Here is a 13,498-nt window from a genome sequence, read left to right as displayed (position 1 = left end):
CAGCCACACCATTTTATTTTTTTTTTTTGGCGATGCACTTTAAGTAAAAGATGCATTAAGTTTGATAATACTTGCCTTTCCTTCTCACTATTAATTGATATTGCATATCAGTAACTCAACCATCCTTCGATTTAGGTTCAATAGAATGAAAAGAACAAAAAAGGTTAATGAGATTTATATAGTGGTATATTATCAAAAGAAAATGTCTAGGCTCAAAGTGGGCTCCTAGAGGTAATAATTAAGGACAGGCTATCAAGAAAGCTAAAAAGTGGTAAATCCTAGGTGCCCTTGTCATTTGTATGCATTTAATCCAATTATGTGATTTCAGCATGCAAAACTAAACAAGTTCTAGAAGTATCCAACCATAAAAGATTATCACTCAATCAAGAAAATCAGAGCAAAACTAATGATATATGCTCTTAGGCTCAAAATCTCACAAAAATTGTTTGTGTATATGAATCTTTAGCATCTTTTCCTCTAAATAAGAAATTAAAACAATCTTTCATTAGCATGTGATTTCCAAGAATTTAATTGATCATCATTCATCAAAATTGAATTCAACCTGTCAATATTGGTCATGCATTCCATTGAACTCATAGAAAATGAAACATCATTAAAAAAAATTTTAGAAAGTTTCACCTACAAAAAGTATAAATATGTGATCCCTTCCCCCACACCTAAATTTAACAATGTCCCCATTGCCATAGAAATAAGAGAATTTAGGAATACTCCCCTCATATAAAGAGCAGTGGACTGAAGCTGAGCAATCAAGCGGAAGGCAGAGAGTTAAAAAAAAAACTGGTTGTCAGAAAAGAAAAGAAAAAAAAATTAAATTAAGATTTCTAACAATAACAAAAATAACAAGTAATTAATGAAATCAATCAAAAAGAAGAAAATAATTAAAGTAAAGAAAATTGGGTTGCCTCCCATTAGCGCCTTCATTTAACGTCTTTGGCTAGACCTAGTGCCTTTTCATTCCTTGTATTCTAGAATACCAAGCTCAATTTCAACATTATGCACTTGAAAACCTTCATAAAAAGGTTTTAACCGATGACCATTAACCTTGAAAATTTTATTAGTCTCAAAACTTTGGATTTCAACTGCACCATGAGAGAAGACATTAGTAATGACAAAAGGTCCTAACCATCTAGAACGCAGTTTTCCTGGAAACAATTTCAATCTAGATTGGTAGAGCAAAACTTTTTGACCAATTGTCAAATTCTTACCTCGTAATTGCTGATCATGGAAAGCCTTTGTTTTATCTTTGTAAATCCTTGAACTCTCATAGGCTTCGTTGCGAATTTCTTCCAACTCTTGTAACTGAAGCTTTTGTTGTTCTCCAACTTTGTCCATTTCCATATTGCATTGTTTTACAGCCCAAAATGCCCTATGCTCCATCTCGACAAGAAGATGAGAAGCTTTCCCAAACACTAAACGGTAAGGAGACATACCTATAGGTGTTTTGTAGGCTGTCCGATAAGCCCACAATGCATCATTAAGTCTTAAACTCCAATCTTTTCGATTTGGATTTACCGTTTTCTCAATAATGGACTTGACTTCTCGGTTTGACACCTCAGCTTGCCCACTTGTTTGTGGATGGTATGCAGTGGAAACACGATGAGTGACATTATACTTGCGGAACAATGCTTTAATCACTTTATTGCATAAATGAGTGCCTCTATCACTAATCATTGCCTTAGGTGTGCCAAATCTGACAAAAATCTGTTTCTTGACAAAATCCACAATGACTTTAGAATCATTAGTTCGGGTAGCTTTAGCCTCCACCCATTTGGAGACATAATCCACAACAAGAATTATATTAAAATTACCAAAAGAATTAGGAAAATGACCCATGAAATCTATACCCCAGACATCAAAAATTTCACAAATAAGTATAGGGATAAGGGGTAATTGATCTCTATGTCCTAAGTTCCCAGTTTTTTGACAACGCTCACATGATTTACAAAACCTATATGCATCATGAAACAAAGTTGGCCAATATAACCCACATTCTAGAACTTTTCGAGCCGTTCTTTTTGGACCAAAATGTCCACCACAAGCATATGAATGACAGAATTGTAAGATGGATGATATTTCTTGTTGATGGACACATCTGCGAATAATTAACTCCGAACAATGCTTCCAAAGGTAAGGATAGTCCCACACATAATATTTGGCATCACTTTTTATTTTATCTTTTTGAGCTCTAGATAAATCCTTAGGTAGAGTTTTAGTAACTAAATAGTTAACTATATCTGCATACTAGGGAACCTCATTAAGGAAAAAGAGATGCTCATCTGGAAAATTGTCTTGTAGTGGAGATGAGTCTTCACTTGAAATCAATCTACTCAAGTGGTCGGCAACTAAATTTTCTACACCTTTCTTGTCACGTATTTCCAAGTCAAATTCTTGTAACAAGAGTATCCAACGGATTAGCCTCGGTTTTGCTTCTTTCTTTGAAAACAAATATTTCAGAGCTGCACGATCAGAGTAAATAACAATTTTAGTACCCAATAAATAAGAACATAATTTTTCTAAAGCAAATACAATAGCTAAAAGTTCTTTTTCCGTTGTTGAATAATTGCATTGGGCACTGTCAAGAGTTCTTGAAGCATAATAAATGACGTGAGACTCTCTTCCAAATTTTTGTTCAAGAACAGCTCCTATTGCATAGTTACTTGCGTCACACATGATTTCAAAAGGGTGGTTCCAATATGGTGATTTGATGATAGGGGCTGAAGTCAACTTGTCTTTTAAAATGTCAAAAGCTTCCTTGCACGCTTTATCAAAGTCAAATGCTACATCCTTTTGCAATAGTCTGCACAAAGGTTGTGTGATTTTGGAGAAGTTATTGATAAAGCGACGATAAAATCCTGCATGCCCCAAAAAAGAATGAATCTCCCGTATAGTTACAGGATAAGGCGATGATTTTATAATATCAATTTTTGACTTATCAACCTCTATACCTTTTGCAGAAACGATATGTTCAAGAATAAGTCATTAATCTACCATAAAGTGACATTTTTCATAATTCAAAACAAGATTAGCTTCTATACATCTCTGCAGCACTTTTGTTAGGTTAGTTAGACATATATCAAAAGAATCACCATAGACTATAAAATCATCCATAAACACTTCTATGATGTTCTCAACATACTCAGAAAAAATACTAACCATACATCTCTGGAATGTAGGAGGCGCATTGTAAAGTCCAAATGGCATCCGTCGGTAAGCAAAAGTACCAAAAGGACATGTAAATGTGGTTTTCTCTTGATCTTCTGGTGCAACCAGAACTTGATGAAAACCTGAAAAGCCATCCAAACAACAATAATGAGATTTTCCCGCTAACCGTTCAAGCATTTGATCAATACATGGGAGAGGAAAATGATCCTTCCTAGTTGATGCATTCAATTTACGATAATCTATACAAACTCTCCATCCGTTCTGGATTCGGGTGGGTACCAACTCACCATTCTCATTTTGAATCATAGTGATGCTAGTTTTCTTTGGAACTACCTGAACTAGACTTACCCATTTGCTATCTAAGATTGGATAGATCATACCTGCATCAAGGAGTTTTAGAATTTCCTTTTTCACTACCTCTATCATAGGTGGGTTCAAACGGCGTTGAGGTTGCCTAGAAGGTTTACAATTCTCTTCAAGCCGGATTTTGTGCATACATGTTGAGGGACTTAAACCTTTTATGTCCGCTATGGTCCATCCCATAGCCTCCTTATATTCCCGAAGCACTCTAAGCAATCTCTCTTCTTCTAATGCATTCAGCTTACTTGAAATAATTATAGAGACTTTTATTATCACCCAAGAATGCATATTTTAAATGATCTGGCAATGTTTTGAGTTTCAACTTGGGGGCCTGCACAATAGAGGGTAAAAGTTTTGTGTTAGAAATAGGAAGATTAGCAAAAGGAACATCAACCCTCATAGGTCTAAGTGACTCTAATTCAAAAATAGTATTTTGTAATTCATCATCTATTGCAAACTCTTCTTGTAAAACCCAGCCCTAACCTTGACTCGGAAACCTTGTTATTTGTAGGTCCAGTGACCCGAAGTAAGGTAAGAAGTCAGCTTTGGGCCATCCCAGTGGAGGACTTGGTGTCTGGCTTTGAATCCATGAGAGTTGATGATGAAGTTCTATTTATGGAAAATGAAACTTGATGAAGATCGGATTAGTTGATGGACTTGGAGTGCTCTCTACCATGGTTTGAAGGCATTTCTACCTATTAGGTAAGTCACTTGTTATGTGTGCAAAACCCCTTTAGGATTGGATTTGATCTGGGTCTTCAATTCCCTGTTTTGGAATTGTTGTCTGCATTGGTCGACTGATTGGTCGACTGGACCAGTCGACCAATCCACTCGACCAATGGGTGCTGTCTTTGGCAATTAGGTTTTGCTTGCTCTATTTAAGTCCAATCTCGAGTCTACTTCGTATTTGCTGCCTCCAAACTCTTTGGAACGAACCAAAGATCTCTGCAAGTCATCTCCCTTGCATCCTTGGTGATTTTCTTGACGGATCTTTGTCAAAACTCTTCCTTTTGCATCAAAGGTATGTCTACACTCTCTTCTTCTCCTCCATCTCTGTTTTTCTTTCCTTTTTGAGTTAAGACAGTAGAGGAGATGCTGCATTCTCTGTTGCAAACATCTCTGGACTTGTCTCTCATGATCATCCTAAGGATTAATGGCTAGAACAATGATCTTAACCATGATCATTGCAAGCTTTTGAAGGAATCATGATCAAACCATGATCTAGTCTTTGTTTAACTTCTGATTTGAATTCTGATCTCCTTGGATCTTCTATATTGATCATGTTAGTAGTCAATTGCTGTGTTTTCTTTTCATGATCCATGATCTATCAATCTCTAGTTGTTTCTCTTCTACCATACCATGTTTTCTTCATGAATCATGATAGTTACATATATGGTAGGTTTTGTTTCCTTATTTAGATTTATGTTCTTAGGTCTATTTTCTTGAAGATCTAAGTATGCTTTTCATGATACCTTTACTTGAATCAATGATTCATTCTCCTATTGTTCTTGTCTTTGATTTCTATCTTGAATTCTTCAAGATCCATGGTTGATCTAATTATGGTAACTTTTTGTTTCCTAATTTGGATCTTGATGGCTTGATTGGATTAGTGTTTTGAGGTCCCCTTTATGTTAAGATACTACTGATATAGTTTACCCCTTGATTAGTACCCTTTTGAACCACCAAATTCGGATTTTATATCTTAAAACTCTGTTTTTTTTAGGCTACTATCTGCATTGGTCGACTGATTGGTCGATTGGACCAGTCGACCAATCCACTCGACCAATGAGTACAAGCAACTCCGGAATTGGTCCGTGTTGGATGTTTTGGTATCTTTTCTGTTAGGGATCTTTCCTAATATGTTGTATACACTTGTTTAGGACCTTCTTCTAAAGTTTGCCAAGATCTTACTTGATTTCTTAGGATTCCTTTGCGAGTTATAAAAGGTAAGGATGGTTACTTCTTTAACAACATAAATTGCATATCTTAGTTTCTATATTTGAATCTTGTTAAGTTATTTCTTTAATTAGATTCTTATAATGTTATACTACTGTGGTACTATCTTGATATCAGTAGCATTACTTATTCATATTGAATTGACTCATGTATGATTTACTTATCAATTATATACAAAGTGATTGTAATTATTGATTTCTTTCCATATATGAAGTTACCATATATGTGATGATATGAATTGATGCATGTGTATGCTTAAGTATGGTTTGGAAAGGAGAAGTGTCCTTTTAACACTTCTGTCCTTGGACTACTACGGGAATATTATGGGATGTTTCCGGAGATGCCCTTTGGACACCTTCCTAAACTGTTGGATGACATATCTAGGATTGTCTAGTAGTGTTTGGCTAGGATGTCCTGTTATGTCAGACCCTAATCGGAGGGGTATTGAGACCAAACGACCCGTGGTAGCAATGGGGATTCATGGGCGCTCAAGACCGGTAACCAACCCGTGAGAGGATAGGAATCACATTGTGGGGGCCATTTATTGGTAGGGTTGCATATGGTTAGACTTGGGCTCACGGGTGCTCAAGACTGGTAATCAACCCGTGAGAGGACGTGAGAGCTTCCCGTTTACCATATGTGGATGATCAATAGGGTTGATGAGTCCGTAGTCAGGGACCATGAGGACTCTAGTGTGAAGGATACCGGAAAGGATCGTCGGGGACGAGGAATGGACGTATCTGGATCTGACTTGATGTAACTAAGTAGAAGACTTGCATTTGGCTAGGCTTTACCCTGACATGCGCCAGTACTTAGACCAATGGTGATGTGAGAAAGCGGTGACCTATACCCCCAGCCATGGAATGTCCCGAGGGATGCCGGACCCATTACCAACTGATGATGAGTGATTGAGACCTTCCTAAAGAAGTACGGTGCTATGACTTAAAGCATGTCTGCCAATAGAGACCAACATATATAGAGTTAGATTCATTCATTCATTGCTTGTCTCATACCATATTGCATTTATGTTTGTTCTGAAATCCTGCCATTTATGTTATTATGGATTTAACTGCCTTACTAAGTTTCTTTGAAACTCATTCCTTTATTGTACAATGTTTGTTAGACTATTTTGCAGGTCCTGAATATTATGACGGTCCCTATGAAGAAGCGCAAGGCGAAGAGGCATATCTCCAGGAAGGTGATTGCGGTTACAACAATTACAACGAAGATCCCGCGAGTGGTTATGCTCCTTACGATGCTTAGTCCGACCATTGAGTGGAAGCGCCCTTGTGCCGTTTATGAGATTTATACTTATAGGGATGTTGTCTATAAAGTTGAGAACAATTTAGTTACCCATTGTACTTGCTACTGGGATTAGATTTTGTCTTGCTTATTCTCTTTTAGAACTACTTTTCCGCTGGTTGTAGAGTGGGATTTTGCCTCACTTTACTTATCTATTTTTGACACTCTGATTATATCTAGCACTCTGATTTATATATGATTCATTCTTTCCTTATTGGATCTATGGTTTATCTTCCGCACTTTTATTATTATTGTTCATGATTATGTTATTGTTTATGTGGGAGGTTGATTACTCGATACCTGATCTTCGGGCTGTTGATCACACTCTCGGGTATGCCAGATAGGGTACCGGCTGGGAGGATGTGACACTTCTTTTGCAAGTTGCACTTCTTCAAGAGTTAAACAATTACTAAGCGCAATTTTTAACTTGTCTTCATCACAAAAATTAAATGTTTTTTGAGCTAGAGTGTCAATGGCATCAAAAGCATAAACAACATATACATCATTAGGATATCTCATGGAAGCATGGATATTAAATTTAATGATCTCGCCATCAAACTCCATTGTTAATGTTCCATCATGCACATCGATTTTAGTTCTAGTAGTTTTCAAAAAAGGTCTCCCCAATAAAATCAAACTTGAAGTAGGAGAATAGTCTTCTTCCATATCAAGTACATAAAAATCTACAAGAAAAACTAATTCATCTACTTGAACTAAAACATCTTCTAACACTCCTTCATGATAAACATTTGATCTATCAGTCAATTGAATTATTATGCCAGTATTCTTCAAAGGTCCAACATTCAAAGATTTATAAACTGATAAAGGCATAACATTAATAGAAGCACCCAAATCACACATAGCCTTCTCAACTTTCACATTACCTATTTTACAAGGAATGACAAACATACCTGGATCTTTGCACTTTGAAGGTAATTTCTTTTGTAACACAGCTGAGACATTCTCCCCCACGCTTATTTTCTCATTGCCTTGCAACTTTCTCTTATTAGTACATAATTCCTTAAGAAATTTCGCATAGCGAGGAATTTGTTTAATAACATCAATTAAAGGAATATTTACCTCAACTTTGCAAAATGTCTCAAGAATTTCTTTTTCCTCTTCAAGTTTTTTTGATTGAGAAAGTCTTGTTGGAAAATGAGGGGGTGTTACCTTAGGGCTTACATGTTGTACAGGAGGTGTTACTTCTTTTACCGTCTTCTCTCTTAAATTTGAATGATGAGCAATGGGTCCTTCTAACTCTTTGCCACTTCTCAATGTCATGGCACTCACATTTTGCTTTGGATTGATAATTGTTTGTGAGGGCAATTTTCCTTGATTCTCAAGCTTACTTCTTGAAGATGCGAGTTGGTGATTTGACTCTCCAAGTTCTGAATACTTGCTCTTGTATCCTGTTGGAATTGATGAGAACTAAGAGCAAGAAATTCAACTAATTGTTCAAGAGACTTACCTTGCTTAAGAGCTTGTTGATATTGTTGATCGGACTGCCTAGACTGATATTGTTGTTGGAAATTGTTAGTTCTAGGCCCATAACGAAACCCAGCCCAACCCGCCGAAACCTTGTTATTGTAGGTCCGAGACCAGAAAGAAAGAAGCGCTGGGCCACCCGAGAGGACGGGCGGCGAACCATGAAAGTGATGATGAGGAATGGAAACGAACGAGAAGATCTAATTAGTTGATGGACTTGGAGTGCTCTCTATCTTGGTTTGAAGGCATTCACCTATTAGGTAAGTCACGACTGGGCAAAACCCCTTTAGGATTGGATTTGATCTGGACCTTCAATCCGTTTGGCCTTCAGCGATTGCGCGACCAACCACCGACCAAGAGTCGTCTTGGCAATTAGGTTGTTCTTGCTCTATTTAAGTCCAATCTGAGTCCACCGTATTTGCTGCCTCCAAACCCCGGCGAACCAAAGACCTCGCAGTCATCTCCGCATCCTTGGTGTTTTCTTGACGGATCTTCGTGAAACTCTTCTTTTGCATCAAAAGGTATGTCTACCTCTCTTCTTCTCCTCCATCTTTGTTTTTCTTTCCTTTTGAGTTGAGACAGTAGAAGAGAGCTGCACCGGCAAACATCTCGAACATGTTCTCATGATCATCCTAAGGATTTAAGGCTAGAACAATGATCTTAACCAGATCATTGCAAGCTTTTGAAGGATTCATGATCAAACCATGATTTAATCCGTTAAACTCTAATCGAATTCGATCTCTTTGGATCTTCTTCTGATCATGTTAGTAGTAACTCGTGTTTTCTTTCCATGATCCATAATCTATAGATTTCTAGATGTTCTCTTCTACCAACTATGTGTTCTTCATGATGCATGATAGTTACATATATGGTAGGTTTTATTCCTTATTTAGATTTATGCTTCTAAGCCTTATTCCATGAAGACCTATGTATGTTTTCATGTTTTCATTACCGAAAGCAATGATCCATCCTCCTATTGTTCTTGTCTTTGTTTTCTATTTCAAATTCATCAAGATCCATGTTTGAGTTAATTATGGTAACTTGTTTCCTAATTTGGATCTTGATATCTTGATTTGATTGGTGTTTTGAGGTCCCTATTGTTAGAATACTACGATGTAGTCTACCCCTTGATTAGTACCCTTTTGAACCACCAAATCGGATTTCATATCTTAAAACGATTTTAGGCACGCATGGGGCGATTGGTGAGGACCACTCGACCAATCCACTCGACCAATGAGTACGGCAACTCCGATTTGGGTTGGATGTTTGATATCTTTGTGTTAGGGATCTTTCCTAATATGTTGTATATACTTGTTTAGGACCTTCTTCTCAAGTTTGCCAAGATCTTACTTGATTTCTTAGGATTCCTTGCGAGTTATAAAAGGTAAGGATGGTTATTTCCTTAATTACATAGATAGCATGAATCTAGTTTCTATATTTGAATATCATTAATATGTTTCCTAAATTAGATTCTTACAATGATATACCTGTTGCATAACGTGATTACGGTAGCATTACTTATTCATATTAAATTGATTCATGTATGATTTACTTACCAATGTTATACAAGTGATTGTAATTCGATTTCTTTCCATATATGAAGTTACCATATATGTGATGATATGAATTGATGCATGTGTATGCTTACGTATGGTTTGGAAAGGAGAGGTGTCCTTCGGCCCCTGGACTACTACGGAAATATTATGGGATGTTTCCGGAGATGCCCTCTGGACACCTTCCTAAACTGTTGGATGACATATCTAGGATTGTCTAGTAGTGTTTGGCTAGGATGTCGTTATGTCGAGACCCTAATCGGAGGGGTATTGAGACCCGAACGACCCGTGGTAGCAATGGGGATTCATGGGCGCTCAAGACCGGTAACCAACCCGTGAGAGGACAGAATCACATTGTGGGGGCCATTTATTGGTAGGGTTGCATATGGTTAGACTTGGGCTCACGGGCGCAAGACCGGTAACCAACCCGTGAGAGGACGTGAGAGCTCTCGTTTACCATATGTGGATGATCAATAGGGTTGATGAGTCCGTAGTCCGAGTTGGTTGGTGCCATAGGATACGGCGACTCTAGTGTGAAGGATACCGGAAAGGATCGTCGGGGACGAGGAATGGAAGTATCCGGATCGACTTGATGTAACTAAGTAGAAGACTTGCATTTGGCTAGGTTTTACCACGACATGCGCCAGTACTTATACCAAATGGTTGTGAGAGAGTGTGTTGACTTAACCCCTGCCAAGGTTTGTCCGAGGGATGAAGGACCCATTACCAATCGGCGCTCAAGACCGGTGAAATGATCGTGAGAGAATCCAAGATATCTTAAATGGTTGAGGATGTGAGTGGACTTTCCTAAAGAAGTACGGTGCTATGACTTAAAGCAGATGGCCAAAGAGACCAGCATACATAGAGTTAGATTCATTCATTCATTGTTTGTCTCATATCATATTGCATTTATGAGTGTTCGGAATTCGCCATTTATGTTATTATGGATTTTCAAGCGCCTTACCGAGTTTCTTTGAAACTCATTCCTTTATTGTACAATGTTGTTAGACTATCCTGCAGCTCGAGTACTATGACGGTCCATATGAAGAAGCGCAAGGCGAAGAGGCATATCTCGGGAAGGTGATTGCGGTTACCACAATTACTCGAAGATCCCGCGGGTGGTTATGCTCGACGAGCAGCCGACAGAGGGAAGCGCGGAAGAGATACACACAAGGATGTGCAAAAGGGAGAAAAAGACAAGACGGGAAGATTTGTCTAGTTACAGAGCACACGGAGAAAGGGGATTGCACAATCGGAACGAAATCATATGATGGAGATTCATCTTCTTTATGGACTATGATTTATCTCGCACCTGTTAGATTGTTCAGATTAGTTATTGTTTAGGGGAGGTTGATACCGATACGATCTTGGGTGGATCACACTCTCGGGTATGCCAGATAGGGTACCGGCTGGGAGGGCGTGACAATAACTCAGATTTGAATGATCCTTCTATCCTAAATTGTATGTGTTTGAGTATGGATCATATCTTCTTTGTGGTGGACTTGGGAATCCTCCAACAATATTGGCATGTTCATGAGTCTCATCTTGAAGTGTTGGGCATGCATCTGTGGCATGATTTGTTTTAAAGCAAATACCACAAGCCTTTACTTGTTGGATATTTCCTACAACCAATTTTTCCACAAGAGAAGTTAGATTATCCAAACGTTGGTCAATGGAAGAGACACTTACCTCATTAACTTTTCTTGGTGGATCATTCCGTCTGGTCCCAAATTGTTGAGTGTTGGCAGCCATATTAGAAATTAAATTTCTTGCCTCAGTAGGGGTTTTATGTACTAACGCACCGCCACTAGCAACATCAATTATATTCCTATCCATGTTAGATAACCCTTCATAAAAATATTGAATTAGAAGTTGGTCAGAAATTTGATGTTGGGGACAACTAGCACACAATTGCTTAAATCTTTCCCAATACTCATGGAGAGTTTCTCCATGATATTGTTGGATCCCACATATATCTTTCCTTATAGTAGCAGCCCGCGAGGCAGGAAAAAACTTTTCAAGAAACTGTCTTTTCATCTCAATCCAGGTGGTTATTGAACTAGAAGGTAAGTAGTATAACCAATCTTTAGCTTTTTCAGACAAAGAAATGGAAAGGCTCGTAACTTGATTTGTTCATCGGTTACACCATGTGGCCTCATTATGCAGCACACCACATGGAACTCCTTGAGATGTTTATGAGGATCTTCACCTGCAAGATCACGAAAAGTGGAGAGTAAATGAATCAAACCAGATTTTAGTTCAAAAGCAACCTCAATATTTGGATATTCAATACATAATGGTTGTTGGTTCAAATCTGGCATGGCTAAATCTTTTAAAGTCCTCTCATTAATATTATTAGCATCCATGATTTCTTCTTCAAGTCCAAATAATCCAATTAAATCAATACTAGAAGATGAAGAAGATGATACTCCCTGAAAATGTTGTTTGGTTTCCTTCCTCAATCTGTGGGCTGTTTTCTCAATCTTAGGATCAAATTGAAGTTCACCTGTACGAGTGGATCGAGGCATAAAAAACAACCAAGAGATTAAGGAAAAAAAATAAAAATAAAATAAAACAAAGCAAAAGGAATAAATCTAAAAGAACCAATCCCCGGCAACGGCGCCAAAATTTGATGGGTGTCTAATCCACCAAAGATAATCCTTCTCTCAACTGAATTTGTATTAGTAGTGAGTAGGGTCAAATCCACAGAGATTGGTGAAGATTTATTCTTTGATAAAAATTGGGGAGTTTTGAATCAACAAATTAAATAAAAATAAACGAATGCAGTAGTTATCAAGAAAATTAGAATAATAAAAACTTTCGATCAAGATTCAACTTCATAATTGATTCTCTCAATTGATCTTTGACTTAAAAAATAAAAACTTTAATTTCGGGTAAATTGGTTATGGTCATTGAGGATCAATCCTCTAACGACCAATCTTTCCCTACTTTATTGATAACCTTCGGATCTGTCCTTTGAGTTATTCCCTAATTAATAAACATAAAATTCGGATCTGTCCTTTGAATTATGTCTATTAATCGCATAAACAATTGAAAGACCCAATCCCCAGTCAATAAATCCGGAAAAGTCTTGTTTATTTAAACTAGGATATACATTCTCATAGCAAACTCTCCAGGGCATTGATTACCCAATCGAGAATGTTATTTGTCACTATATAAGAATAATAAATAATTATTCTAATTGACTAAGTATTGTATTAATCATAAAACAACAGACCTCTTGTCTAAGGATTAATACAATAACATAATAAATATGGAAAACACATAAATACCTGAGAATTAAAGAAAACTAATAATCCGAAGTCTCACAATTGGCGAAAATCAAACTTCCATTAATCTTGATCGAAAGCTAGAATTTGTTGGACATGGAAAAGAAAAACAAAGAAATGAAAATAGAAAATATTGTGCCGTTCTTCCTCAGAACTGTGGCTTCCTCTTGTTGTAGCTTGTGTGTGTTCTCCAATCTCTGAAAATGTCGTTCCTTCTTATAGAGGATTCCTGCCAATTATGCATTCTTTTCAATTCTGTTATTTCCATCATTCGCTTTGGCAATGCAATTCTTCCCAATTCAGTTGTTTCCTTTCTTCATCATTGCCAATGCAATGGTTTCCAATTTAGTCACTTTCCAATTCAGCTTC

At 37.4% G+C, this 13,498-nt stretch overlaps 1 protein-coding gene across 1 annotated transcript; it reads right to left on the bottom strand.

Annotated features, from left to right (window-relative positions):
• Positions 1 to 972: 972 nt before the first annotated feature.
• LOC149004876 (uncharacterized) lies at positions 973 to 12,205 on the bottom strand. The gene is given in 5 exon segments (XM_089135735.1): positions 973 to 1,859; positions 7,212 to 8,171; positions 8,174 to 8,210; positions 11,358 to 11,947; positions 11,950 to 12,205. Coding segments are annotated over 5 exon segments (2,730 nt in total).
• Between the last annotated feature and the right edge of the window lie 1,293 nt (positions 12,206 to 13,498).

The sequence above is a fragment of the Hakea prostrata genome, chromosome 9, assembly GCF_041222555.1.
Source record: "Hakea prostrata isolate BN-2017 chromosome 9, UWA_Hpros_2, whole genome shotgun sequence".
In the NCBI taxonomy this organism is placed as follows: domain Eukaryota; kingdom Viridiplantae; phylum Streptophyta; class Magnoliopsida; order Proteales; family Proteaceae; genus Hakea; species Hakea prostrata.
The sequence above is the reverse complement of the archived record's forward strand: the minus strand, read 5'-3'. Positions and strand labels throughout refer to the sequence as shown.